A 27,800-nucleotide genomic window follows, 5' to 3' on the forward strand; every position below is an offset into this window, starting at 1 on the left:
GATACCACAAAAAGCGCATCCAGAAATCCCTCTTGTTCACGTGATTTTAATGTATGAGAGGCTAATCCCAAACCATACTAGTGTTACGTGACTCAGCGCTGGCCGAGGTCGGAGCTAAAGCAAAAAGAACCCGGAGAGTCTAGGTGATTCACCGCACAACCTTTGGTGTTCTTGAACTCCAAAGATGGCTTTCAGGCACTCATTGGCGCTGACTACAGCGTCAGCGTCGACTTTGTCGTCGACTGCATCTGCCGCTCGGTCTCGCACCGCTGCCGCTCTGCCCCGATTCACCACCATCCGTGCCTCGTCCAGCTCGACCTCCGCCCTGGCTTACAAGGCATTGCACCGCCGTTCACCTCTCCCTCTGCCGGTCAATGAGACTACTTCCCAATGGGATGCCCCGACTGCTGTCTCGTCGATTCTGTATGAGACTCCCGTGCCGCCTTCCAACCCTCCTAAGCGCCACGTCCTAAACTGCCTGGTCCAGAACGAGCCCGGTGTCCTGTCCCGAGTGTCCGGTATCCTGGCTGCTCGTGGTTTCAACATTGACAGTCTGGTTGTCTGCAACACTGAGGTCGAGGATCTTTCCCGCATGACCATTGTCCTGCAGGGCCAGGTCGGTGTCGTCGAGCAGGCTCGCCGCCAGCTGGATGACCTTGTCCCTGTTTGGGCTGTGTTGGACTACACCGAGTCAGCTCTGGTCCAGCGCGAGCTGCTCCTCGCCAAGGTCTCTATCCTTGGTCCCGAGTTCTTCGAGGAACTGCTCCAGCACCACCGTGAGATCACCACACCTGGTGATCAGGAGATGGGCAAGGGTCAGAACCAGGCTGTGGGATACCACCCCCGCAACCTGCCGCTCAGCCAGGGCCTGCGCCACAAGCACGAGCACTTGGATGCCATCACCCGCCTGACCCACCAGTTCGGCGGTAAGGTCCTGGATATCAGCACCAACAACTGCATTGTGGAAGTGTACGTGACTTCGACTCTTTATTCACTGGAAACATTTACTAATCTAAATCTGAAATAGGTCTGCTAAGCCCAGCCGTATCGATTCTTTCCTCAAGCTAATCGGTCCCTTCGGTATCCTTGAGTCCACCCGCACCGGTCTCATGGCCCTGCCTCGCTCTCCCCTGTCGGAGCAGAGCGAAGAGATCGAGAAGGATGCTGCCGATGTTGTCGATGCCAGCACCCTTCCCCCTGGTTAAATCGATTGTTTCTATCTCCCAATTCAAAACTTACAGACCCAATACGATGGTCCTCCGTTGCGCTTTTTAGCTTGCTGTGGTTCTATTTCTTTGTTCTTATCTTAGTCTTTTATTATATCAATCTGTAAAACGTCATATGTTTGATTATGTTATCGAAACAAGGCTTCCTTGCAGTATTCTATGCCGTAATATTCGAGGTCAATAACGCCGCCAGACGTCAATTCAAGGCTCAAACCTGTCGCCCAGTCCGAAGTAATATATAAGTGGGTAATATGGCGTTTGAGACGAATCTCCCAAGATTGGAAAAAATGAAGAAATCACAGCCAACCAAGCGCCACTCTACATACGAAGCTCCAAGGTCATCTGGAAAATATTTTGAGACGTTAAATAACATTTGAATGTACCCATAATGCACTCCCGAGAATCCATGTACCATGTATTAGCATTTGTAGGTATGTCCTCTCCTTGGAACACCCGAGGTCATATATGCTACCAGAGCGATTCTACGCCTCCGTATTCCTTCATAGAACACCGCCAACTCCCAATGCAAGCGGTATTATATGTTTTCTTCATGAGCCGGGTCTCGATACCGACCGGGAACCACTGGAAGGACCGATTACACATATAATAAGTATGTGAGACTGTAAATAGCAAAGCAGAACGCTGAAACGAGGTAACGTTGTATCCATTGTAACCATCACTTTCAAAATCGTCGTGACATATCGGCTTTTTCCGTCAATTGATTGGCGCTCGACCCGCTGGCAAGAAACCAGACGCCAAGGAGTGATTCGGCAGCCAATCCCGCCGATCAGAAGGACCAAGCACATGGCACCCCTGGAACCCAAGATAGATGGTGCGACACGATGTGAGGCCTCTTGACGAAGGGGAGGCGTTTTGGAGGGTACCTTGCATCGGTCCGTGCGGCGGTTAAAACCCAGTCTGGTTGGAACAAGCAGATCGTAGGGACTGGGGATTCCGCGTTCTCAACTCTGACTGGCTGGAGTCTACTAGTTCTTCAGCACCAGTCAGCATCCGATCTATGCGTTTGCAAGTTGGAAGGAGCAGATGTGAAACATCCCAGCTTTCTCGTAGTCCCACTCCCCACTCGCGACCTGTCTTCGAATATGGTAAAATGAGATCTGTCGAGCACTTTCTCGGTTAGGCGTGGAGAAGATCAAACTTAGCGAGTATCCGATTGATTGGAGTCCCTTGTCTATTCAGGGTCCTGCCAGAACAATGTGTGACGCAGAGGATCTTGTTTGAGGGTGAGCGGGATATATAACGCTGTTCAGCGCCTATTCTACAGATTTGTTTCTTTTTCCTTCTTGCATCTCTATCTTTCCTTTTCACTTCACAGTTCGACAACAGGCTAGTCCTGTTTTTCTTTCTCTACCTTTTGGTCTGGTAGTCGCCTGTGGCAGACTCCTACATTCATTTCGTTGTTCTTTGGTTTGATACCATATAGCCTGAAACAAAGACATTCTCATTCACTTTGATCAGGCTGCTATACCAAAAGTAGGTTGTTCTTTTGATTCCTCGTTTTGAAATTTGGTCCCATTTTAGTGAATGATGAACCATTCACCTTGCCATGTCAATAATGTCTTTCTTCCACGTACCCTTCTCTATATGGCTTCACTTCAATTTATTCCACTTAAATCCTCCCCTACCCTTTAAATCTTTCCATGACTTTTTCTTCTTCTATCTCTAATACTCTGGCGCAGGCAGCCCCCTACAGTCCTTTCTACACATTCGTGACTACCAACTTCCAATCATTTTCCATTTGATCCTATTCGTCTGGTACGAATCAGATCATACATTTGCAATATACTTGTCGAACAATCCTCTCCCCTAAAATATCTTTCTTCCTACAAAATGTACGCCAAATCTATCCTTGTTGCCATGCTGGGGGCCTCCTTGGTCAATGCCCATATGATCATGACCAGCCCTGTTCCCTACGGAAAGGACACACTCAACAACTCTCCTCTGGCCGCCGATGGCAGCGACTTCCCCTGCAAGTTGCGCTCGGACACTTACACGGTGACCTCGGAGAATGTGATGGTTATCGGAGAGTCGCAGCCTTTGACCTTTGAGGGCAGTGCGACTCATGGTGGTGGCTCGTGCCAGATCAGTCTCACCACGGATCTGACGCCCTCTAAGGATACTGAGTGGAAGGTCATCACATCGTTTGAGGGTGGTTGCCCAGCTAATGTTGATGGCAACCTCTCTGGAGGTGCCACCATGGTCGATCCGTACTCGTTCAACTTCACCATTCCTGAGGGTATTGATGCTGGCAAGTATACTCTCGCTTGGACCTGGTTCAATCGCATCGGCAACCGTGAGATGTACATGAACTGTGCTCCAGTCACCGTGAAGAGTGGCAGTTCCTCCAAGAGATCCAATGTTGAGGCCAAGGCATTTGAGAAACGTTCTTCAAGCTTTCCACCTATGTTCGTCGCCAACATAAACGGGTGCACTACCTCGGAAAATATTGATATTCGCTTCCCACAACCTGGCGATGTTGTCCAGTACCTTGGTGAGGCTTCCAATCTGGCCAAGGTGGGTGCTGCAGCTTGCACCGGCACTCCCACCTTTGCCAGCGCAGGTGACTCTGCCACCGGTACCAATTCTGGCTCGGATTCTTCCGGTTCTGGCTCGAGCTCAGCGACAACCTCTGCTGCAGCAACTAGTGCTCCTACGTCCGTTCAAGTCGTACAGCCTGTTCCGACCTCTACTTCGTCTGCCTATGAATCCGCTCCTTCCGCCACCTCGGCAAGCCCAGCTTCTCCTTCGTCCAGCTCCAGCTCCAGCTCCAGCTCGTCTAGTTCGGGTGCCCTGAGTGGGTCGTGCAGCGATGAAGGTGAATGGAACTGCATTTCTGGTACCTCCTTCCAACGTTGTGCCTCGGGTGTGTGGTCTGCCGCTCAGGATATGGCTTCTGGAACATCCTGCACTGCAGGCCAAAGCTCTGAACTGTCAATTGTTGCCACCAAGAGAGCTCGTGCCCTGTCAGAGCTTCGTTTCCGCAAGCGCAGCATCGGTGACTCTCACGGTTCTCACCACGTTTAGATACGCACAACACCTGCTGGTTTCGGGTGTTCTTGTCACTCTTCCCTAGTCTCTTGGTTGCATACCTTGCCTTTTTCATCTGCATTTTCGTTTCCGCTAGAACGGCTTACCCTTTGATGCATCATTTTTGTCCTTTTCATCATGTATATTTTATGTGATGTGACTTAGATGTGAGAGCCAATTTGGATGGAGTTAGGCAAATTCGAAGACTTATGTCAACCTTTTCAACTTGTTTCATACTGCCTCCAACTTTGTTGAATTCTGGTATAGCTGTAGACGTAGAGAGAGTGGGAAGGTAAACTCAACTTCGAGTCGACAATATATAATCAGAGCTGATTAGCATGAGCCGATTATTTTTTGTTTTTACTTTCTGCAGTCTTGAAGTGTGTCAATCACAAGGTAAATGATGTATGAAGTATAAAAACCACAAAGAAGTGTATGATGGATCGGGCCTTCTCCACGAGATCAGGAGATCAGGTGTCAACAATCCTAAAAAGGAAAGTAAAGGTGGGGCGTAAATGTTTATGTAATTGGATGCGGCCCCACAGTCTTGATATGGTTAATCAGGGCTTAGGGTTTTCTCCCGCACTGACTGGCGCAGCTCAGTAAGCGAAAAAATCCACAGGACAGCCCGACTGGGAAATCTCTAGTCTTCAACCTCAACGACGACACCGAAACGACAACAATGGCCTCCCGCCCTACCGTCTCGATCGCTACCGCCGAGGGTAAGCCCTCCGGGGCTACCCAGACCCTTCCCTCGGTCTTCTCTGCTCCTATCCGTCCGGATATTGTCCAGTACGCCATCAATTGAAGGAAAATTAGTTATCCGAGGCGAAATGCTGATGATTTCTCTACAGGCAGGTGCACACCGGCATGGCCAAGAACAAGCGCCAGCCCTACGCCGTCAGCGAGAAGGCTGGTGAGCAGACCTCTGCTGAGTCCTGGGGTACCGGTACGTGATCAAAATTTCAGTTTTCAAGATGCGAGTTTGAATTTGCTGGGGACATATTGAAGTGGGGTCAATGGAGGCAATTGAAGAATTTTCGCCAGGCAAAGGGCTCAGATGGGAGCAAGGAACGAATCGCTGACGAGATGATCTTCAACTGAACAGGTCGTGCCGTTGCTCGTATTCCTCGTGTCTCCGGTGGTGGTACTCACCGTGCCGGTCAGGCTGCCTTCGGTAACATGTGCCGTTCCGGTCGTATGTTCGCTCCCACCAAGGTCTGGCGCAAGTGGCACCAGAAGATCAACCTGAACCAGAAGCGTTTCGCTACCGCTTCGGCTCTTGCTGCCTCTTCCGTCCCTGCCCTCCTCTTCGCCCGTGGTCACCGTGTCGCCAAGGTCCCCGAGGTTCCCCTCGTCGTTGAGTCCAAGACCTTCGCCGGTGCTGCCCTGACCAAGACCAAGGCCGCCATCGCCCTTCTCCAGGCTCTCGGTGCCGGTGAGGAGCTCGTCAAGGTCTCCAAGTCCCGCAAGCTCCGCGCCGGTAAGGGTAAGCTGCGTAACCGCCGCTACCGCCAGCGCCGTGGTCCCCTGGTTGTCTACAACCCCGAGACCGATGGCAAGGAGCTTGTCCGTGCTTTCCGCAACATCCCCGGTGTTGAGACCTCCTCCGTCTTCTCCCTCAACCTCCTCCAGCTCGCCCCTGGTGGTCACCTCGGTCGTTTCGTTGTCTGGTCCTCCTCCGCCTTCGAGGCCCTTGACCAGGTCTACGGTACCACCACCACCCCCGCGGCTCTCAAGAAGGACTACCTCCTGCCCGCCAACCTGGTTTCCAACGCCGATATCACCCGCCTCATCAACTCTTCTGAAATCCAGTCCGTTGTCAAGGCCCCCAAGGGTGAGGCCCGCACCAAGCGTGTCAACGTGCAGAAGAAGAACCCTCTGCGCAACAAGCAGGTCATGCTCCGCCTCAACCCCTACGCCTCTGCCTACTCCAAGCAGAAGCTCGGTCAGCAGAGCGTTGAGGGTGGCAAGCCCGCTCGCGCTGGTGAGACTTTCCTCAACACTCTGTCTGAGGAGTAAGCGTTGCCTCTCTGTTATTTTTCACGGTTAAAAAATGGTAGTGTCAGAGCAAAAATGAATCAATGCCTTTTTGCAATACCCATGGGTCCTGATTCGGAGTATAATATGACGGTTATGTTAATGATCCCATTGTATTCCAAGGTTCCTTGCAGTAACATAGTCAGATGGTGAGTTCAATGTTGTAGATATGCTTCTACGTAAGAGTCATTTCATACAAGTGCTTCAAGATCGCTTCAGCTGTATCAATCTTGGAGGAACGTGCGGTGCGACTTTACCCGGGCCTAAAGGTTATAATGCTACGGGATTCGGGTCTTCGCTGTTAATCTTAAGGTCATTGCTGCATAATTAATATCAAGTCCTAAATTTTCCGAATTCTCCCTTTGACTATCAAGAATGGCACCTTTGGAAATTCGGATTTGATTGTCAACTTTTGATTTGTCTACTCCTGAGCTCTGGAGCCTGCTGTTATTTTAAGCACTTAACAGTACGGAGTACCGCCAATCAAATGGTTCCATTGCCAGGTGCACCTAGGTACATTTATAACTAGAAAATTTTCATACCAACTATGGAAGCATTTGTATTACTACATCAGAAATGCAGCACGTGGATCGATATATTGTTCCCGGTGAAGATTCGAATGGGATCCGACAGGCAGAGCACATGAGACATACATACAAGGATTAAGTCAAACCTCAACAAAGCAGTATCTGCCACGTGTTCCTCATTCGGGATTTGCTAGGATTGTGAATGAAGCTCTGAGACAAAGAAATTAGCCGATCCCTCATGGAGTTGAAATCTGGGACCACACGGTTCCACTGACATGCAAGACACTAATAACAACGGCGGTCTACCAGATAAAAATCGCGAGACACATAGAAAAGAAAATCATTGAGCTCAATTTTGAGATTAGTAAATAAATTACAGTTGCAGAGCTTACGCAAGACAAAATCAAGCACTAAACGTAAGCGGATGGAGACGGATTTGCCCAGACGGGGCGTCTGCTCACCTAACCTAGTAGGCACTAGTGTCCACAGGGATATAGTATTATGCCTACGCGAGAAGAAAAGCCATCAATAGGGTCTTCGCAATGCATACCGGTTAGGTAGGCGAGACAGGGGTACTTTTTCACATGTACTTGAATTCGGCGACCTAGGCATCGTGAAAGTCAATTGCATATCATAGACGGAATACCGCAGGATCAGATTTGAACGTAGATCCGAGGTTGTGGGGTACTTTTGACGAATGCCAAATTTGTTGATTATTTGAACTAGGAACGGTGTTCGTTAAATCAAATAGCTTGACTCTTTGTACTTCCATTACGAAATTGAAGTCTGTCAAGTTGGTGATCCGATCAAATGGTGATCATAACATTGAGGCTGAAGAAAACCATGTTAAATTGCATGTCGAACTACCGAGCAATTGGATTCACATGCTAGAAGACTCAATTTATTTGACTTTTGCCGGCAGGCGCCGGTTTCCCCATGATATACGCGGGTCGCTTGGGACAACTATTTCAAGCCGAATACGGGGACCGGGATTTTTCGATCTTGATCCAAGTTATGCATAACGGAACAAAAGAAAAAGCCGGGAAAGAGGCAGATGAACGCAGGGATTCGGTGCCCGAATCCCAAGATCACGCCAAGCTTACAGGGTCCGCGGCTGATGGATTCTAGCGAGAGGTCTGGGCTAAGTGGAGACAGAGGTACGTCAGTCGCCGGGCGGCGCGGACTTTCCGTGCGAAAATACTTCAAATGCCAGTGCCGATCGGGATTGAAAAAAAGCTTGGAATTGAGTTTGAGAAAGTTTGAGATGTCTTTCCAAGGTTGTTTTGAAGGTGAATGATATCCAATAGGAATGAGAATCAAAATCAAAATCACTGCGCACTGCGCACTGCGCACTGGCGACTTTCGCTAGTGAGTCCACTATGGAGTTAAAATATGCGAAAACGAGCAAGGTTTCCTCCAATGTAACATGAATTAACCGTAACCGAGATCCTTTCAGACGGAGGAAATTTATCTCCCGAAAAGCCGCCGATTCTATACAGATCCGGATCAGCCCATTAAAAGTCATTAAATGTATATGGATTCTAAGCCAATGCCGAGGAAGTAGTTCAATGTTGACAGATTCAATCCCAAATAGGAAAAGTCTCCCTTTGCAGATCCCGAGCGACTTGCCCATGTATAACACGCATGTCTCACCTAACACGAATTCGACGGTTCAGGGGTATCCAACACGGATGCAAAACATATCTAGCGCAGTTCATTTACTTCGAATTTTGAAATTTGAATTTTGAAATTTAATTTCTGCTTTATATTATTCCGAATCAGATTTGAATTTTCCCCTAACTAGTGGATAAGTGCATAGGTAACGTGTCACTGTCAACGTAAACGTAAACAGTAAATACGTATACTGAGCAAATTATATTCAATTGAATTGCCGAAATAGGCTTCCATGTGGATTATCTCAACAGTTTGCATTCTGTACTCCAAGAATTCCAAGAATTTCCGAGCGTTGCAGTCGGTATTTGTTCGGAGGAAAACTGGGTCCCATGTAATAGAATAGCCAATGGCGTGATTATACCCTAACCATGGTGAGAGACGCGAGTCCGGGTGGAAAAACCAGATGGGACTTTAGTTCTTAATTGCCGGGTTGGAGTAACTAAGAACAGATCCGATCACCGGGTCTACCCTCAAAGTCTGTGTAATTTACTTTGAAGTTTTTTTTAAAATTTTTTTTTTTGAAGCAACTGAGATTCGAGACCGAATAGGCGACGATCCCGGATGACGGCGTGCAGATCAGATCGCCATGCATTTAAGACACAGATACGTGGTCAACTCCGTGCATCACCGTTGGAGTGACTGTGTTGGGGTTGTCCATGGAGGCCTATCGGTGAAAGACCAGGGTTACCCAATATAGCTAGGCTCTGTTAAGAGAAAAAAGAAAAATCTAGAACATTAATACTGACTCCGTACACACCCCAGAGTAGAGAGAATATAGTAAGATTTGACGTGTATGCCATTCCTACTTGTATACGGTGAGACCGCAGAATCTGCACATTCCAACCTAGGCAATCTGCTCCGAGCAATGCGAAGTGGATTCATATTCCAGTTATCCACTTGAGACCCAATATTCAGCAATCAATTCATAAAGAGGATCTCGGTCATGACTCTCAATTTGGATTCCAAACCCAGAAAAACCAGGCCACAATAAATGAGATATATAGAAACAACGGGCCTCGGTCCTGCGCAAATAAATAAAGAAGTCGGTGTCCACAATGGTCCACCTGCAACATTCGATCCAGCGATCATCACAACTCGAGAACGATAAGCCCTGTGGTCCCGGCCCAAGGAGGATTTCCCTGACTAGGCATCTAGTCGCCCGCGCCACCGTCGGCCGAAGACACCCAAGGTCGATCCACCAGGGATACTCGCGGCCGTCTTTCCGGACCCAAAAAAAGCTCCTAGGATTAAGCTACGGTCAACCGCCGAGCGTTTCTTCAACCGATCGATGAACCGTATTCTTCCGTTTGCTCTGAATCGAGAGACAACCAAATCCCGAATACGCGCCTTGGATGCATAAGCAGGGAAATGATCCTTTTTGCCATAAGACTGGTCATCGGTAATACAGTTCCGACTTTGGGCTTACATCCCTGATCCTTGATAGAATTAATGATTTAATATTAATATAGACTGGGCAACCTGAGCCTGGTATATACTCAAATGACCCCAAACCAGGGTGGGGCAACCAAGTTTCCATTACTTACTTTTACGAAGTACTCCGTACGTCCATGGACTGGATATTTGGTAAATCCTCCCCCACCCCGGGGTCTGTCCCACGGGTAGTGCCATCCAAATGCCGGACTTCGGTCAAGGATGTCGAAGTCCGAAATGCCGGAATAACAGTGGGGAATAGCTTCTCTTTTATCTTCTCCTTTTTAGTTTTATATGTATATTCAGGCCCTATAAGGATAGATTGGTCTAATAAAGTGGCACCTCGGCCGTTGCCCGTGTGGCGCTCACCAAGGAGAGCCTCCTGCAAGCCCATATCCGAGAGCAAACGAGGGGTCCAGATGTCTCATTTTGGTATTGGGGTTTTGAAGGAAACAATGCGGACCGAGCAACCCAGAAGAGTATAGATCGATCCCACGTCGATCGTAGGTAGCTAAATTGAAATTGCTAGTACTTTTGTGTAAGTACTTTACCAGTGTTTAGGGAAGTTAATCGTGAAACCCCCCTCTTGATATTCTCTCGCTCTCGCTTTCTCTCTTCCTCTCCTTCTCTCTCCCTCCCTCTCTCCTTTGTTTCTTTTTTTTCTTTTCTCGTTTTTTCTTTCTGAATTAGCCCCATAACCCCAGGATAAGGGCGTGAGCTTATTCAGGAAAGGTTGCCAAGGGGTTTAAAAGCAAAAGCAAACGTACTCTCGCGGGGCAGAGTCCATTATCAATTTAAATTTTTAGTGGATCGAAATTCGTTGCTGCTTTAGCGCCAGGATACTCCCTAGGATTCCCTGCCAGGGCAAAACATCAGGTTACTTTGCTAACTTGTGTCCTGTGTGCCGAGGGTTTCGATGAGAATCTCATATGCAAATTCCTTTCTGAGAATCTATTCTATTCGTTGGATTCTTCCAGCGATTCTTACAACCAGCCTTGCAACAGAACTTTGATATCCTGGATCAATCGGCCCGGATCCCGCGACTTTTTAAGAGTTTCATTGATGTTTGCGACTCCCCGCTCTTTCGTATCCTGCTGTTTATGCAAGTCACTGGGATCCTGCAGCCACCCTGGGATCATGAACATGCCTGACATTGCGACTTCTATGGCCGTTTGTGAACTATTCTAAGCCTACTCTGCCTTGATTCAGTGCCAGTCACGGACTCAACACCGCATTCTGACCTCCGCGGATTCCATTACTTAGCCACGGCCTTGACGATTCATTTCGATACTTCCAAAAGATCTCGGCTCAGTGATTCTGATTACCTCTTCAACGCCACAATCCATTCCCTGAAATTAGTGAACGGGGAGGTGAGTAAAGAAACCTTGTTCAAATACCAGAGGCGTGAAGCCGAATATATTTGCTAAGATACAGTAATTTGGGCAGATACCGTGCCTGCCTATCAGACCAAGAGTCTCGGATCCTTCAACCAACATCGAAGAGAATACAATCCCTAGATCTGTCACGATATTTGCAGAAGCTTTGGAGAACGCGGAAAGATAAACGACATCAATTGTGCGACTCAAGTAGATGATCTTGTACTCACTCGACCTACACTCTTCCGCCAGTCATGTCAGGTTACTATGTTGGACCCTTCGGCCGTATGTTACCCGCCAACGACCATCCATCAGCAGAGGACCCGGAGCGACCAGCTAATAAATCAGAATCCGGGGATAACCCATACCAGCTTCCACCACCACGTGCACCAGCAAACTTGCAATTTGGAACAGATCCCTTTTTACGACGAGAAAATACCGACGCAGGGACTGGCCCAGCGGAATCTGCTTCCCATTCGCAACCTCAAAGGACCGAGCAATTACCTTCTGTGCGACACTTATTGACCCCTGTTACCGGCCCGAACTCGCCTCCTGCCTACCAGCCATTCGGAACTTCTACTGGAACCGACCATCGTGAATACTCGTATCCATTTCGCCAGCATGAACCAGCTCAAGCTTCACAAATTACTCCACTCCCTGCCCAAGGAGCCAAAGGACGCTCAGAATCATTTCCCCAGCCGCAGACAGGCACCTTTCCGTCGCTGTCACAGGTGACTATGCATAGCCCTCGAGATATTAAACATCACACGGCGACGCGAAGTGACCCGTCATCGGCTTCCTTCCACGGTCAACCGCCTTACCATGGTGCGCCATATCACGAAACCCCTTCAAGCGTGGGAGACATTTCATCTCCCGAGAGCACGAGTCGAACGAAAGCCCAGTCTGTGCTTCCGCATGTAATCGACGAACGATACGTCGAGGGAGAGGGCATTTGTTATGTTTATGCCGACGGAACACACGTCCCGAAGTTGATTGGTGGTATTCCGGTAAATGCTAATTGGGGCATCACCAAGGCTGGGAAACCCAGGAAAAGACTAGCACAGGCCTGCCTAACCTGTCGGGAAAAGAAAATCAAATGCCAACCGAACCTACCCAAATGTGATCAATGCCAGAAATCCGGACGTGAATGCAGGTTCGAGAGTGCGTACGTATTTTTTGCGACCAAAAAGCTGTTCATACGGATTTGACGCTGACCATACTAAAGTCCTCGTGGGTCTCGCGGATCTATGAGAGGATCCAGCTCAACAGGACCCCCGAATAAATATGAGATGAGAGAAGGCTTTTCACCTGGCCCTCATGCAGCCTCCGATGTTTCTCCCTCCCTATACAATATACCTCGAGCTTCAAATAGTGCCACTTCGCTTCCTGGAACAGGCGGGCAATCGCCAGGGTCCGAAGGCCAATTGCCTACGCCATCCGTTGAAGGCACATACGATACAATGACAGACGCAGAGCGAGCATACCGGTCACGGATGTATAGGGTGCCACGTCCTGGGGGTGATGATTCTGCCTCTAGAGCCCCGGAGCATACGGGGACGCTTCGACCAGAATATTCAGACATCTTTGGAGATCTTCGTGATACCAATCCTGATGATCCCCTTGCAGAATCCTGGAGCATTGATCCATACGAAAGTGATCCGGAAATGACATTATACTATGTCGAGTCCTACCTCACATCGGTCAATGAACTGTACCACATATTCCCACACGCTCGATTTGTCCTGTGGTTAAAATCGTGCCATACAAAGTCGGCCGAAGACAAGATGTTGTTATACGCGATGTTGGCGCTGGGATCCATGTTCTCTGACTGGTCCGACAGAATGGGTGCCCTTCGACGGTATGCCCGAATCGCACGTTTTGCTATTCAAAAGAGTCAGCATACATTATCTTTGCAGCTTGCTCAAAGCCACCTAATCATGAGTTTTCTCTACTACGCCACTGGATCATTAGTGGGATGTTGGGACTCGATCGGCGCAGCAGGTCGGGTCGCTAGTGGTCTGCGATATAACGTTGAATCTGGAGGAGTTGTCGTGGACCAGAATCAAGTTTGTGACTATGGACTTCATCCACAGGCATTGATTGAGTGCAGACGTCGGACGTATTGGGTCGCATACATTCTAGATGTAAGGGAATCCGAAATCTACACGATAACAGGCTGACATGATCATAGCGTGTCTCGAGTTTCTTTTCCGCGACTTCCACCTTCATTTCGTCAGAGGCAGCTTTGATCCGACTTCCATGCCGCGAGGAGATATACGAGGCGCAGCAATACGCAACCGCGCCGTACTTCCAACCGGTTCTCAACCAGGCTTCTATCACAGATGATGATCGGTCGGCTCTCAGTCCTATGGCGTTCTTAATCCAGATCATCTCAATCTGGGGCGACGTATCTTTGAATGTCTTCCGCTTAGCACACGCTCCATCAGATGGTTACGCTCAGCTTGCGGAGGAATTCCACGCAATAATCACCCACCGCACGGAAGTGTGGATCAAAGGACTTCCTGAGCACTTGGTGTTCTCCGCAGTCAACTTAGAGCGAGCCGTCCAAGCAAAGAAAGCGGATGCTTTCCTCTCTATCCACATGATTTACCACGCCGCCTTGATAAAACTATACAGACACGCCCGATATTCCAGCCTCAGATCCGAAATCCTGGTCCAGTATATCCACCGAGCTCGATACCACGCCGTGGAAGCCTTAAGGATCGCCATGGCAGTCATCCCATACACCACCACCGACAAATCCGGACTCAATGTGACACTTCTCAGCCCATCCATAGGCTACTTGGTTCTATCCGCCGTGGATGTACTCAGTTCAGCAGGCTTAGTAACAGAGCTGCCAGACTGCATACCTTTAATCAGAGGGGCTTTCAGTGTTGTCCAGCTTTTGTGCCGCCACTGGGACGGTTCCATGGATCTAGCAAGTTCCATACACAAGCGCCTGACACTAATGATCGATTGCTCAAACGACCGAATTCGGTTTCCAGATAAAATCGGGTTCGCAGTCGACGGCCTCCCCCTTGAGATAAAAGCCCGCACAGCTCCTTCATCTCAACCACTCGGTGTTCTTGATGAAGATCTATTCTACGGATTGATGCCAAGAGAAATGCTCCTCCACGCCATGCGAGCAGACGATACCCCTATCTCCGAAAGCGGCATTTCCTGGCTCAAGGACCGCTGACCTCCCATTTCATTCTTGGTTCTTTGTTTTAATAGCGGGCAATTATCTTATCTTTATACGATGGGCGGCAGCTTATTTCCTGCTGTGAGCGGCATAGACAAGAAAACTCTCATTCCTTCTGCATTTTTCCCCCACTTCTATTTGGGGTTGTTCATATACTCGGAATTTGGAGCTCAGCGGGACTAAAGACGCCAATGGCTGGCTGATATTCATTTTCTTCTTGGATGTCCTTTTTTATGACTTGATGTGATGGTTTATTACCTTGGTTGCGGCTTTTCTTAGTGAATCTGCAAATGACGAACCAAATTGAGCGAGATCGAAATGATCTTGTTTCTGAATTGTATTATAGAATATGATATTTCTCTCTTCTCGGTTTTGGTCCTCGGTGTGACTACCTCGATTGTAGGCGGGAAGCATATGTCTATTTCGTTGGTAAATATCAAGTAACTGAGACGAAGGCATAATTCAGTATCGTAACAATATGAATGTAAAGCGAAAATGATTTGAAATTATATATTCAGCAACTATTCTCTCCTCAATCCCATTCGCTGGCATCATATTTTCTGACCCAAGCCACCTCCCCCCTCGATGGGTCCATGATAGTAGCATAATGTGTTGTTTCGTTTAAAACGGGGAAGGTCGTCAGCCAGCTCAGCACTTGAATCTCCGTGACAGCAATACCAGAGTCATCATCAAGGTTCAGCGCTGCAATGCGCCTTTGTTCCGCTTCTTCCTTGATTTGTTCTTCCTCTCGCCGTTTCCGCAAGCGCAATGATGACCGTGGCCCAGATGGTTCAGCAAAGGATTGGGCTTGTTTCCTCGTGGGCGCTTGACCCGCAATTTCATTTTGTTTTCGAGTCTCACGGTCCCAACACGATTGCATACATTCACGGCGCTCATTGCTGTCCTCAATTAGATCTGCCAAGTCCTGCACCTCGTCTGAAAGTAGCGAGAGGCCTATATGATTCTTTCTTTTTGCATTAGCCACGACTTCCGGTGGTGCCGAACCTGGCTGCTGATCATGATTCGTAGTGACAATGAACGCCGACGAAGAGCTAACAACTGCCGTTCGGTGATCTTTCTCCATAGTCACCGTTGATGACCCATCACAAAAGATGAGATAAGCTGCCGTTGTAGGAATATGAGGAATATTAGCAACGATATCGGCCAGATTGGAAGATAGTGATTTCTTGCCACGGGCATCAGGCTCCGGAAGTAAGAGACACTGTCGCAGTAGCGAGGAGATAGATTGTCGCAACCCAAGAAGCACAAAAATATGATTGGCATAGAATGCACAGTTCCGCGTAGTATCATGCACAGGCCTGAAATTAAGTGACACGCTCAAATCCCGCCTCACACCCGTGAGCACACCAACAAACCCAACATAAGAGATACTTGTCGCAACCACCTTAGGATCTCCATCCCGAATAAACTCCAGCTGAACGATCAGGTCGCGTAACGGATCCATTCCCCAATCCAGAGTCCTGAAATGTAGCATTTTCGTCCCAGATGTGCCAGATCTCACTCGTACCCCGCCGCTCGTGCAACCCATGAGTAGATCAAGGACCGTGTTCAGGCAGATGAGAAGGTACATGTCGATGTCGGTGGCGCGGCTGATCCCACGCAGTTCCTCGGTTTCTTCTCGCGTGTGAAGTTTGCGAAGACAGAGCCAAGCAATTTTATGAATTAGACGAATTGGGATTTTGGGAGAAATGGATGTGATCAGCTCGTCGAACATGCCTCGTAAGGAGCGCATTCTGTCACGGTATAATGTTGCTAAGGCGACATATCGTTCTGCCGGCGGGAGTGAAAGGTTGATTCGGAATATCGGTGGCTTTTCACCCAATTGTTTCAGATCCGGTCCTTTCATGTTGGCGGACTGTTGGGTTGGTTGAGGAGAAGGGTTGAAACAAATAGGTTGCCTGGAATAGCGGGGAATGAGGCTCTGTTGGTCCCCACCGTCACCTACCCGCACTACACTAGTTGGAACGGTTTAATAACTGGTAGACAAGTATTGAAGTCGTTTTCTTTAGTTAAATTTGCAGTCTTTAGTATGTGACTTAGCGACGGTTGACAACACACGAAAGTCAAGACAAACTCCTGGAGCACATAGTAAGTGATTTGTTTCATCATTCAATTATCAGGGCTTTCGAACGAGTAATGAGTTGGGAGTCATTTTGTAGCAACTGAAGGCCATATCTTGCCTCAGGCACCAACTATTCTCCGACACCTTTTACCTCGGAATCGAGACTAATTCACTAGTACACCCTTGGATTCAAATGTCCAGTTAAGTTTTGACACTTAAAATCTACAAATTTTCCAATTGACAATCCTCATTCCAAGCCCAATATAGTCTCCCTTCGATTTGCGGGGCCTGCGGGGACCGGAAGGTTTCTCCGATGCGGTCTTAACCTAGCTCCGTCGCACCACCATCCTTCGCCCAAGACCATACAGATGGAGCTTCGTCGCGTCTAAATTTCTAGATATCACCCTGGGAAATAACAAGCCTCGATGTCGGCTCTCTTTGGCGAGGAGGCCGCGACCGCGGCTCGAGGCTTTCGCGCGAGTGCGGAGAATGAAGAACTCGACGCAGAGTACAGCATGATCGCAGACGAATACCCCGAAGAGATCGACTACTATGCCTTACTGGGCCTATCACCAAACCCCCCTCCGACCGAGGCCGATATTCGTTCCGCGTACCGCAACCTTTCTCTTAGCTTCCACCCGGACAAGCAACCACCTCACCTCCGTGATGCCGCCCGGCGGCATTTCACCCAGATCCAAGAGGCTTATGATGCCCTTATCAACCCCCAGAAGCGTGTTGTGTATGATATGATGGGGGCGGAGGGTGTCAGACGTGAATGGGGCATTTATGGTAGCATGGGTCGTGGGGGAAAGGCGGAAACGCAGGATGTGGGTGTCAAGGCTATGGCCCCCGAAGAGTTTCGCCGATGGTTCTTGGACGCAATGAAAAAGCGTGAGCGGAAAGCTGTTCAAAGTCTGGTGGCATCTAAGGTGTGTCTACTGCTTTGATACCTTATAACCTGGAACAAGCCTTTTACTAACATGGTCTGGTGGCACTATAGGGCACGATTGTTTTTGGGATAAACGCATCCGACACTATCAGAGTGGACCGGGAGATGGAAGAGGTGTCTATACACATTCCATCGCCAAGATTGACATCTTTTGGTGCAACATATCAGTTCAAGACTCCCCTGCCTCTACCTGGATTCCTAGCCACAGATGAGGGCAACAACGAGGAAGAGGACCAATCGACAGAGGCTGATATAACCGAAGAAGAGGACTTTGGAGAGGTGATATTTAATGCAGCTGTCACCGGTGGTATGGCTCGTCCAAAGGTTCCCTACCATTTCGAACTCGATGGGACAGAGCACGAGCTGGAGGTAAACTTTTCTCAATTACTGGGTCTGTAGAGGTTCTTCTGCTAACTGTGTTCTAGCTACCGGGTCCTCGTCTTTTAGTGGCCCAGGCCCAGGCGATACATCTTGGTGCCACCATTGCCCCCAACTTCAGGACTCTGGCAAGTAAAAAGGGGATCTTAACTTGGCGTCCTTTTTCATTCCTCAGAGACTCGTCTGTTACTATCGAGGGTATCCTCCTTCCCGAGTCTGCCTTGAAAACCACGATAGCTCGGAAATTTCAGCCGATGCCAGGTATTACGCCATTTCAAGTCACAGCATCTAACACTATCAAACACTCCATGTTTGAAACCCCTCCTGTATTTGATATTCAAGTCATAAAACCGATCACGAAACGAAAAATGGCCTTTTGCTCGTGGTCAAGTGGTTCATGGGAGTGGCCCGACTTCCTCTTCGATCGTTTCGATTTCCTTGGCCCGAGTCCCGAAACCCTACTAGCCACAGAGGGGGATTTGAGCCACTTTCAAATCGGTCTTATCTCAGTACCTGAACGTAAAGCGCGGTCTTCTGAAGAGGATGATGACGATGATGAAGAGCTTGCGAATTTACAACAGAAGGCGGCTGCCTATCGTGCCGCAGAATCGTGGGAAACATACCTGAACGTTTCCCCCCAGGGAGGTGCCATTGTCGCGAAATATAGTCGAAATGTGTTTTCTGGCAAGCCAGCCGATGACCCTGTCAGATCTGAGTGGAGCGGCGAGGGATACACTCCCATGCCGAGGATGGAGGAGGCTCGCGCGGTGCGACTCGAGATTACTAATGTTATTGGTCTAGACCTCACGCCTAGCTGGACTGTCAAGGGAACCCGGCGGGTTGGCGAGTACACCACTGTTGGATTGGGTGTCGGTATTGCACAAACTGGTGTGCACATGACCTTCTCATGGAACCGCCTTGGTCAAGGCTTCAATATTCCTGTCATCCTCTGTCCTGCGAGTGAGGCTAACCAGGATGCTGCGGTCTTCGCTACGCTTGTCCCGTGGTTAGCTTATTGTGTTGTCGAATTCGGTTACATAAGACCACGCGATCGAAAGAATCGACGTCAAGCGGCGGCTCGTCGTCACAATGAGCTGAAGAAGCTCCTTCCTAAAAAGCGAGCGGAGAGCCTAGAAGCCATTGAGCTTATGACCGATCAAGTACAAAGACGGCAGGATCGGGAAGCGAAGAAGGACGGTTTAGTTATTACCAAGGCTGAATACGGATATGTGGCCGCGGGGAACAAGAAGCTGCTGGCTAAATTCCCCGAGTCTCGACTCATTGATGTGACGATTCCGGTGGCTGCACTGGTTGATGACGGTCAACTAAATATCCCTGGCAAAACCGTTAAAGTAAGTCTTGTACTATTACAATTTGATCTTCTGTGATATACTGATCTGGATGCTCTAGTTCCACCTCATGGGATTCTATGACCCTGCACCTTTGTTGCCAAAGCGACTACGAGTTTGGTACACGTTCCAAGGTTGTGATCATTATGTGGATGTTGGTGATAAAGAAGCAATTTCTTGTCCCATGCGCGCACACTTAGTTTCTGCCTGAGCATTTTAATACCCAGCAGGTATGAGCCTTGATCATTTGGAGGTATCTGCTTGTGTTGTACTTGTATTGCATTTTCTGTCCTCGACAGTCGCCACACAATATTGTCTCGTGTTATCTACAAGAGCTTTTATAAACATAAGAATTGACTGGTTATTCATATTTGAAGATTTTTAAACATTCTGAAGCTCAAGATATAATTATAAGCAAAAGCAAAAGCAAAAGCAAAAGCAAAAGCAAAAGCAAGAGCAAGAATAGAAATAAAAGTAAAATGCTGATGCTTTAGTAGGGAGATACAGTAGGGACTAGTAGGGCGGACTTAGTACACCTCTTGCGCAGCTCCCCAAAAGCCAAGCGCATCACTTCGAGATCTTCATCACACCCAACCACCCTGACTTGACAGCTTCGCTTTGCTCTCAAGTCTCACAATGACTTCTCTTGCGTCGGGGCTTTTTAAGTCCCTCCCCAAGCCCAAATACACTGGCGAGGAGGAAGAGATACCTAAGCATGCACAAGCTCGTGGTCCGCGTGTGGTGGGCGCCGACCAGCTCGACGAAACTCAAGTCGTCCTGCGGGTAAGCTCTCTACAGATTGATTCAACTCCGTTGTAAGCTGACTTGAATTTTTTTTTGTTTTCCAGAAAACTGGCCCCCCTCCCTACGGAAACCGCACAGGATGGCGACCGCGAGCCCCCGAGGATTTTGGCGACGGCGGCGCGTTCCCGGAGATTCTAGTGGCACAGTACCCCCTCGACATGGGTCGTAAGGGAACACCGTCAACATCGAATGCGCTTGCAGTCCAGGTCGATGCCGAGGGCAAAGTCAAATACGATGCGATCGCACGCCGCGGACACAGCGATAACCACATCGTTCACGCCTCATTCAAAGATTTGATTCCACTACGGCAGCGGGTAGATATGGGAGAAATTTCTCTCGACAGACCCTCCGAAGAGGATATTCAGGCACAGATGGAAAAGACAAAGAATGCGTTGGCTATCCTGGTGGAGGGAGCTGCGTCCGCACAGAAGCCCAAGAACGTCAAGGGCGGAAGCAGAGCTGAGCCGACTTTTGTCCGATACACGCCGGCGAACCAGATGGGCGATAATAGCAAAAAAAATGACCGTATTATGAAGATCGTGGAACGACAGCAGGATCCTATGGAACCTCCCAAGTTTAAGCACAAGAAGATCCCTCGTGGCCCGCCATCTCCTCCACCTCCCGTGATGCACTCGCCAACCAGGAAGCTCACGGCCGAAGACCAAGAAGCCTGGAAGATTCCCCCGCCCGTGTCGAACTGGAAGAACCCGAAGGGTTACACTGTTCCTTTGGATAAGCGTTTGGCTGCGGATGGTCGTGGATTGCAGGATGTCTCGATTAACGACAAGTTCGCTCAGTTTGCTGAAGCTTTGTTCACGGCTGATCGTCATGCTCGTGAGGAGGTCCAACTCCGCGCTCAGATGCAGCAGAAGTTGGCGGAGAAGGAGAAGGCTCAAAAGGAGGAGCATCTACGACAATTGGCACAGAAGGCCCGCGAGGAGCGTGCTGGGCCGAGCCGTCGTGACTCTCGAGCCCGGTCTCGCTCCCGTAGTGCCAGCCGCAGTGTTTCCTCTTACTCCTCGAGGTCTGGTACCCCGAGCGAAGACGAAAGTGCAGCTCGGGAGCGCGAGCGGGAACGTCGTGAACGGCGACAGGAGAATGAGCGGCAGCTTCGTCAGTCCCGCATGGGAACAGAGCGTCGGATTCAGACTATGGCGCGCGAGCAGAACCGTGATATCTCCGAGAAGGTGGCTCTTGGATTGGCCAAGCCAACCCAAAGCTCCGAATCCATGTGGGATTCGCGTCTATTCAACCAGACTAGCGGCATGAATGCCGGTTTCAACGAAGACAACCCTTATGATAAGCCGCTGTTCGCTGCGCAGGACGCTATCAACAGTATCTATCGTCCTCGGGCTCAGGCTGATGCCGACGATGAGGGAGCCGATGAGGGTGAGATGAGCAAGCTCCAGAAGACCAATCGGTTTGAGGTTCTTGGACGGGCTAAGGAAGGTTTCCGTGGTGCTGCTGATGCCGAGGTGAGCAGATCTTCAATTTCACGAAAGAAATTGCTAGCTAATGAGTGTTATTTAATAGGAGCGCCAAGGTCCCGTTCAGTTTGAAAAGGACACCGCGGACCCATTCGGCATTGACAGCATGATTGCCGATGTGACCACAGGTCAGAAACGCTACGGAATCCAGGAAGCCGAGGAGGATCGTGGATCGAAGCGCGCCCGAGTTGATGACGACTAAATATCTGTATTATTGTGCATTATACGACTTTCTGGTTTACTTTTCGGCCCATCTGGGCGTGACGCAAGGCAAGGGCAGCCTTGCGTGCATTACGGGCGTTTGGCGGTTCGATATCTACCTCATTTTTCAGTTCAGACAACCAAAATTCAAGCGAGCTAATTGAGATTCCTCATGGAGATACTTAATCCTTTCAACGGACATTCTACTCAATAGTTGGTTCCATCGAGTTCGATACGCAGTGAAACTGATCAAATGTAGCAAAAGTTATAATCCAGAATTAAATTAACAAGGACAGAAACTATGAAAATCATACACCGAAGACTCAAAATTTGCTCTAGTTCTTAAGTTCCTTTTTGTTGGGAGACAGCACATCCTCCAGCCACTTGTAGGAAACCGGCAGGCTGTTCGGGTATCCCATATGCACCATGCCTTCAAAGAAGCGACCTTCCTTTGGACCGCCGTGGTTAAACAGGACAAGCGAATCTTCAACCGGAACAACACCATCGTTCACGCCCTAGAGCAAATGTCAGCTTGAGATCAATATTAGTACGGGAAGACAAACGTTTAGCAGCAGCAGGCGGCAGTTAGGCTGGTCAACAACACCAGTTTCAACAAGCGAGAACTTCTTCTGGGCATTCTGAATGAAATCCTCCGTGCTAGAATAGCCATACTTCTCAGCCCAGCAATCCGTGATCCTACATTCAAAACGTCAGCATCAACTCAATCCAAACTTGTATAACTCTCGACTCACGTAAACGGATACTCATGATCATTCACCTTAGCCAACCACTCAGGACTAAGGAAGTGATGCGACCCAGGCCCATGAGCAACAGAACCAACAAGCTGATCCCGATGCGTACAAGCCGCCCGAATAGCATAGAACCCACCAGCACTAAGCCCCCAAGCCGCAACCCGACTCATGTTAAACTCAGGCCGTGTCGCCATATACTTCAACACAGCAGTCCACTGCCTATCCGCCGACTCCGGATCCGCAGGATCAGCCGGCGAGTCCGCCGTCCCCGGAATCTCACAAATCACCGCCGCCCAGCCCCGGTTAATGATCTCATGCGTCCGCTGGCTGTTATCAGGCCTATAACCGTCCAGTCCTGTCATGAGGAGCACAACAGGAACGGGGTTCGAAGCGCTTGCTTCGGCCGGAACGCGGATGTATAGCGGGATATTGGGACCGTCATTTGCGGCGCGGTGCGTGTGTGGGATTATCACCTCTTTGATGATGGGGTTCCAGAGAGATGCGGCTTTCAGGTAGAGGTCCTTTTGGCGGTCGAATGTTGCGCGTTTGATTGCGTTGTCTGGGCGTGTTGTTGGGCTTACGTAGGGGAAGCGCGCGATCCGGAGGACGACTGATGCGCGGCGATAGAGGTCAGCTGCGCGGTCAGGGTGGTCGTACTCGAGGGCTTTGATGGCTTCTTTCTCGAGCTCGTCTACTATTGGCAGGAAGGCTTTGGTGTAAGCGTCTGTGAAGGGATCGTTGATATTGCCCTGTTTTGTTAACACTCGAGTCACTGATATAGATCAGAGCATCACTCACTGCAATCAGCTTTTCGAAGATAGGCTCAAAGTCCTCGAAAGCGCCATCGTGGAATGGGTAGATGGATTTTTGGCACTGTATGTGTCATGCAAGGTTAGCCCTATGTCTATTCTCAAGGCATAGATTGCATAGAATAGCTGTATACTCACACAAAACTTCCACTTTGTCTCCCATAGAGCCTTGATAGATCCTTTGTGGGGAAATACCGTATCAAAACGGTCTCCCATCATCCATTTCGTCATGGTGAATAGCGATAAATCTGGAATATTGAGATAGAAAATCGATTTATAGGATTGACTAAGACGCAACGAAATTGAAAGATTAATTCATTCGTAATAGTACAGCAGGTGACTTGAATTTATTCTAACTTGAACTAATACTGAGAACAGAGATATCCGGATCGGGCCTACAAGCATCATGAACGTAGATGGATGTGCATGAAAACAGTAAATGTGGAGAATTGACAAGATCCACGGGCAGAGAACGTCGGGACTAGTGTTAACCGAGTCCGAGAATAAGGATAGTCCAAGGCTGAATGGGATTGAGATATTTGCTAATGGCGGGGAACAAGGGGGGTCAGAGGGGGTAGGCTCCCGGATCCGGCGTTCCTGGATGAAACAGATCGGATCGTGCCTTGGGTACGCTATACTGACGAAATGACAAGTCCAATTATGAGAATTCAATCAAAGGAGCCACATGTTTTAATCCCTCAGGTTAATCGTAGATGATCAAAGTTGTAAGAGCTGCATTTATGGATCCTGAATGTCTAGTTCCTGAAAAGTGATGTATTGAAGTACCTATGAAGAGTACGTAAGAGAGTACCTAGTAGGATGGATATCTACTTAGATGATGGATTACTCTAGCAAGATACATTTGTAACTAGGACTCTGTGGGGAAAGAGGGGAAAGATGTGGAATGTTGCACCCATGCGTGGCTGCATGCGGAAGCCCGAGATTCCAGTGGTAAGACGGTACCCTTTATGTACATTCTCGGGTAGCTGGGGATTGCGCATCCATAGAGAGTATTGATGGTCTTACATCATTGACATGTTAAATTTGTTTTTGAAAGCAGAAGCCACAAGAATCGTATATTGCTGACATTAGATTAAAGACTGATCTAGTTGCTGACATTCAGATAGCAACACAATGCTTATGTACAAGCCTGTAAGACATGCAAATAAGTTGGTCTATTACTCATACTGGCCCCAGTATTGGAAGTCCTTAGGGAGATCGTTGAGTCTATTGAAAAAACTTAGCAATGTTGACATCCATGAAAGAGAAGGAACTTACCCAGAATCTGGCGCAGGACGGATGATGTGACCACCATCCTCAACGTAGTTGTTGTTTTGTTGGACAGCAGGCCAAGGACCCTTTGTATCGTCGGTGTGAGCGATGATAGGCTTGCCGTCAGGTCCATCGGGAACTTGAGCCTGAGACATGTCATTGTGAGAGTTAGGCCAGGGACCCTTGGTATCCTTGGTGTACCCGTAGGTTGGAGGGCGACTATCGTATCCATCACCAATTTGACCGTAGCTCTCATCCACATGAGGCTGAGGCCAGGGGCCCTCGGAATCATGCTCGTGGGCGTAGATGGGCTCATCGTAAGGAGGGTAGGCGGGGACAGCTTCCACATGATGAGGGGCAGCATACTCGGGAGCCGGGGCTGGAGCATGATGAGGGGCAGCATACTCAGGAGCCGGGGCTGGAGCATGGTGAGCCGGTGCATAAGGAGCGGGCTTGTGAGCTTGAGCAACTGGCTTAGGAGCCTGGGGAGCTGGCTTAGGTGCTTGAGCAACTGGCTTGGGCGCTTGGGGAGCCGGCTTGGGAGCTTGAGCAACTGGCTTGGGCGCTTGGGGAGCCGGCTTGGGAGCTTGAGCAACTGGCTTGGGCGCTTGGGGAGCCGGCTTGGGAGCTTGAGCAACTGGCTTAGGAGCCTGGGGAGCTGGCTTAGGTGCTTGAGCAACTGGCTTGGGCGCTTGGGGAGCCGGCTTGGGAGCTTGAGCAACTGGCTTGGGCGCTTGGGGAGCCGGGACTTGGGGAGCAGGCTTGGGAGCTTGAGCAGCGGGCTTAGGAGCTTCAGCAGCGGGCTTGGGAGCTTGAGCAACTGGCTTTGGCGCGGGCTCGGGAGCAGGCTTAGAAGCGGGCTTAGGAGCTTGAGCAGCGGCTTTGGGAACTTGAGGGGCCGGGACTTGGGGAGCAGGCTTGGGAGCTTGAGCAGCGGGCTTAGGAGCTTCAGCAGCGGGCTTGGGAGCTTGAGCAACTGGCTTTGGCGCGGGCTCGGGAGCAGGCTTAGAAGCGGGCTTAGGAGCTTGAGCAGCGGCTTTGGGAACTTGAGGGGCCGGGACTTGGGGAGCAGGCTGATGGGCTCCAGATCCGTTCGCCGTAGTAGCCTGCGCAGCAGCCGGTACAGCAGGTGCAACATTAGCTGTATTTGTGGTCTTGACAGCCGGCACATGTTCGGGATACAAGGCGCCGTACTCTTCAGTGGGAACGTTGGTGTTTGCACCCGAGAGATCCAATCCATTTTTACCAGCGGCGTTCCCGGAAATGGGATTCGGGTACGCGGCGCACACTTTGTAGTGGCTCTGAGGAGGGGGTTTTTCGGATTCCGGGAAAGTCTCAGGGGCTTCAATGATGGTTGCCATCAAACCAGCTGAGACGTGCCATTCGACGTGGCAGTGAAGTAGCCATACACCAGGGTTGTCAGCACGGAACCGCAGGACAGCGTGTCCATGGGGGTTAAGCATGATTGTATCCCGACGAATCGGAGTCTTTGAGACATTCTTGAAGTATTGTCCAGTGAAGTAACCTTCGAGAGATCGCTGCAGAACCTGGAACTGGTGCCCGTGCAAATGCCATGGGTGAAGGTTCTCGTGATGGTTGTTGATAACAATCTCAACAACCTCATTGTGCTTCACCACGAAAGGGTTGACCTGTCCATAAACTGCAGGATTCGATGCAAACTCCGCGCCCACTGTGTTGGCAGTGTACAGAGTGGGCACATCCTGCGCGAGGTAGGTCTGGTTGTTGATTGTGAAGCGAGGCATACCGTTGATCGTGGCATTGGAGGCATCCAAAATAATCTGATGGTTCACCGGCTCGAGTAGAGGCTCGTGATCAGCCGGAATGAAAGCAACATCATCCACAAAGTCCAACGAATTGATTACAGGTGCTGGTGGCAGTGGCTTTGACTCGTCATAAACAAGCCATGCAGTAGCATTGGGGTTAAAGCCCGCGGGAATAGACCGGTTCTCATAGATGAACATCATGTTGACGTCCATGCTATCCCAGATAGCAAAATTCTTGCTGGTGTCCGACTTGGTGTGAATGAGAACGCTCATACGCTGTCCAGTGGCAATACGAACGTTCTTGTCCCCTACATGGTAGGGTTCAGTGTACACTCCATCCACCTCAACCACAGTCATCTCATGTCCATCAAATACCCAAACGTGGCCTGGCCAATTACCAACGCAAACGATGTGCACCAAATAAGTCTTGTTCGGCTTAACCTTGATCTTAGTCTTGGTAGAATCGTTGATGAGTGCGGAATTAGGAAGCGGCTCTTCACCGTGGGTGGCTGCCTCGTTTGCCTGTGATTCGTACTTGGCGAGCAGGTCCGGCATTTGGTCATGATACCAATCACTCAAAGTAAGGGTAAACTCATCATCGTATTGGAATGGGGGCTTGGGGTCATGAACAATCAATGGTCCACGGAATCCATCAGGATACTGGCCCATGGTGTGCGAGTGATACCAGTATGTTCCAGTTTGATTAATCTGGCCAAACGTGTTAGTCTGATGCCAGGATGTCATCGAAGTGTAACTCTCAACTTACGTCGAAATGATACTGCATATGCTGTCCCGGGGGAATCCCACACTGGGTAACAGAGGTGGATCCGTCCATGACACCAGTGCCATACTGGCGCATTCCGTGCCAGTGAATTCCAGTGGACTCATTTCCGAGGCCGTTGTAAACGTCCACAATAAGACGATCACCAACGTTCACGTCAATCTGCGGACACGGCCAGTGACCGTTGATGCCGATTACCGGGCGCTCAAAGCCGTCCGGAGAGGCATTGACCCAAGTGACGTTCCAGTCGAGGTAGACATCCTTGGCTGCTACCAACTTGGCGGCCCAGCTGGCCAACAGAAGAAAATTAAACTTTGCCATTGTAGTCGTATAACGAATGACTATCGAACTTGCAATCAGAGGGATACCTAAATCCTCCGACAAAGCAATGCAAGCCGATTGAGGCGAGGGTGGCCGAAAAGGAAAAAAAAAATAAGAATCGAAAACGAGTGTCGGCGGCGGTGTTGTTCAGCAGAGAAAAACGGACATGGCTTCCTTTAACAATGTTCGATTGATCTGCGCTAGGGAGCAATGTTGTTCGGGAGCAATGTTGTCCAGTGTCATGCTTGGTGCAATGCCAATTTCAGCGTCATTCAAGGACCGTAAAAACAAAGCCCTGCATACAGC

At 49.5% G+C, this 27,800-nt stretch overlaps 10 protein-coding genes across 10 annotated transcripts; 6 read left to right on the plus strand and 4 right to left on the minus strand.

Moving 5' to 3' along the window:
- Positions 1–184: 184 nt before the first annotated feature.
- N7520_006888 (acetolactate synthase regulatory subunit) lies at positions 185–1,205 on the plus strand (the record flags this gene model as incomplete). Its single annotated transcript, XM_057140822.1, has 2 exons — positions 185–969; positions 1,028–1,205. The coding sequence occupies 2 exons, from the start codon at positions 185–187 to the stop codon at positions 1,203–1,205; spliced, it is 963 nt and encodes a 320-aa protein (XP_056994828.1).
- A 1,872-nt stretch (positions 1,206–3,077) lies between these two features.
- Positions 3,078–4,271, plus strand: N7520_006889 (lytic polysaccharide monooxygenase AA11 family protein; the record flags this gene model as incomplete). Its single annotated transcript, XM_057140823.1, has 1 exon — positions 3,078–4,271. The coding sequence occupies one exon, from the start codon at positions 3,078–3,080 to the stop codon at positions 4,269–4,271; it is 1,194 nt and encodes a 397-aa protein (XP_056994829.1).
- A 685-nt stretch (positions 4,272–4,956) lies between these two features.
- Positions 4,957–6,296, plus strand: N7520_006890 (60S ribosomal protein uL4; the record flags this gene model as incomplete). Its single annotated transcript, XM_057140824.1, has 3 exons — positions 4,957–5,066; positions 5,129–5,223; positions 5,383–6,296. 3 exons carry the CDS (start codon positions 4,957–4,959, stop codon positions 6,294–6,296), a joined length of 1,119 nt encoding a protein of 372 aa, XP_056994830.1.
- Positions 6,297–10,831: 4,535 nt separating this feature from the next.
- N7520_006891 (uncharacterized protein) lies at positions 10,832–11,100 on the minus strand (the record flags this gene model as incomplete). The annotated part of the gene is made up of 2 exons (XM_057140825.1): positions 10,832–10,889; positions 10,934–11,100. 2 exons carry the CDS (start codon positions 11,098–11,100, stop codon positions 10,832–10,834), a joined length of 225 nt encoding a protein of 74 aa, XP_056994831.1.
- A 476-nt stretch (positions 11,101–11,576) lies between these two features.
- Positions 11,577–14,521, plus strand: N7520_006892 (Zn(II)2Cys6 transcription factor; the record flags this gene model as incomplete). Its single annotated transcript, XM_057140826.1, has 3 exons — positions 11,577–12,487; positions 12,548–13,466; positions 13,514–14,521. 3 exons carry the CDS (start codon positions 11,577–11,579, stop codon positions 14,519–14,521), a joined length of 2,838 nt encoding a protein of 945 aa, XP_056994832.1.
- Positions 14,522–15,056: 535 nt separating this feature from the next.
- On the minus strand, positions 15,057–16,391 carry N7520_006893 (uncharacterized protein; the record flags this gene model as incomplete). The annotated part of the gene is made up of 1 exon (XM_057140827.1): positions 15,057–16,391. One exon carries the CDS (start codon positions 16,389–16,391, stop codon positions 15,057–15,059), a length of 1,335 nt encoding a protein of 444 aa, XP_056994833.1.
- Positions 16,392–17,032: 641 nt separating this feature from the next.
- On the plus strand, positions 17,033–19,494 carry N7520_006894 (J domain-containing protein; the record flags this gene model as incomplete). The annotated part of the gene is made up of 4 exons (XM_057140828.1): positions 17,033–17,536; positions 17,608–17,925; positions 17,982–19,286; positions 19,345–19,494. The coding sequence occupies 4 exons, from the start codon at positions 17,033–17,035 to the stop codon at positions 19,492–19,494; spliced, it is 2,277 nt and encodes a 758-aa protein (XP_056994834.1).
- A 425-nt stretch (positions 19,495–19,919) lies between these two features.
- Positions 19,920–21,776, plus strand: N7520_006895 (SKIP/SNW domain-containing protein; the record flags this gene model as incomplete). The annotated part of the gene is made up of 3 exons (XM_057140829.1): positions 19,920–20,066; positions 20,132–21,562; positions 21,621–21,776. 3 exons carry the CDS (start codon positions 19,920–19,922, stop codon positions 21,774–21,776), a joined length of 1,734 nt encoding a protein of 577 aa, XP_056994835.1.
- Positions 21,777–22,110: 334 nt separating this feature from the next.
- Positions 22,111–23,567, minus strand: ayg1 (heptaketide hydrolyase ayg1; the record flags this gene model as incomplete). Its single annotated transcript, XM_057140830.1, has 5 exons — positions 22,111–22,290; positions 22,339–22,471; positions 22,528–23,276; positions 23,326–23,400; positions 23,475–23,567. 5 exons carry the CDS (start codon positions 23,565–23,567, stop codon positions 22,111–22,113), a joined length of 1,230 nt encoding a protein of 409 aa, XP_056994836.1.
- Positions 23,568–24,514: 947 nt separating this feature from the next.
- On the minus strand, positions 24,515–27,494 carry abr1 (multicopper oxidase abr1; the record flags this gene model as incomplete). Its single annotated transcript, XM_057140831.1, has 3 exons — positions 24,515–24,563; positions 24,615–27,100; positions 27,159–27,494. 3 exons carry the CDS (start codon positions 27,492–27,494, stop codon positions 24,515–24,517), a joined length of 2,871 nt encoding a protein of 956 aa, XP_056994837.1.
- Between the last annotated feature and the right edge of the window lie 306 nt (positions 27,495–27,800).

This window comes from Penicillium odoratum (assembly GCF_028828045.1).
Source record: "Penicillium odoratum strain IBT 22623 chromosome Unknown utg000005l_segment0_segment0, whole genome shotgun sequence".
NCBI lineage: Eukaryota > Fungi > Ascomycota > Eurotiomycetes > Eurotiales > Aspergillaceae > Penicillium > Penicillium odoratum.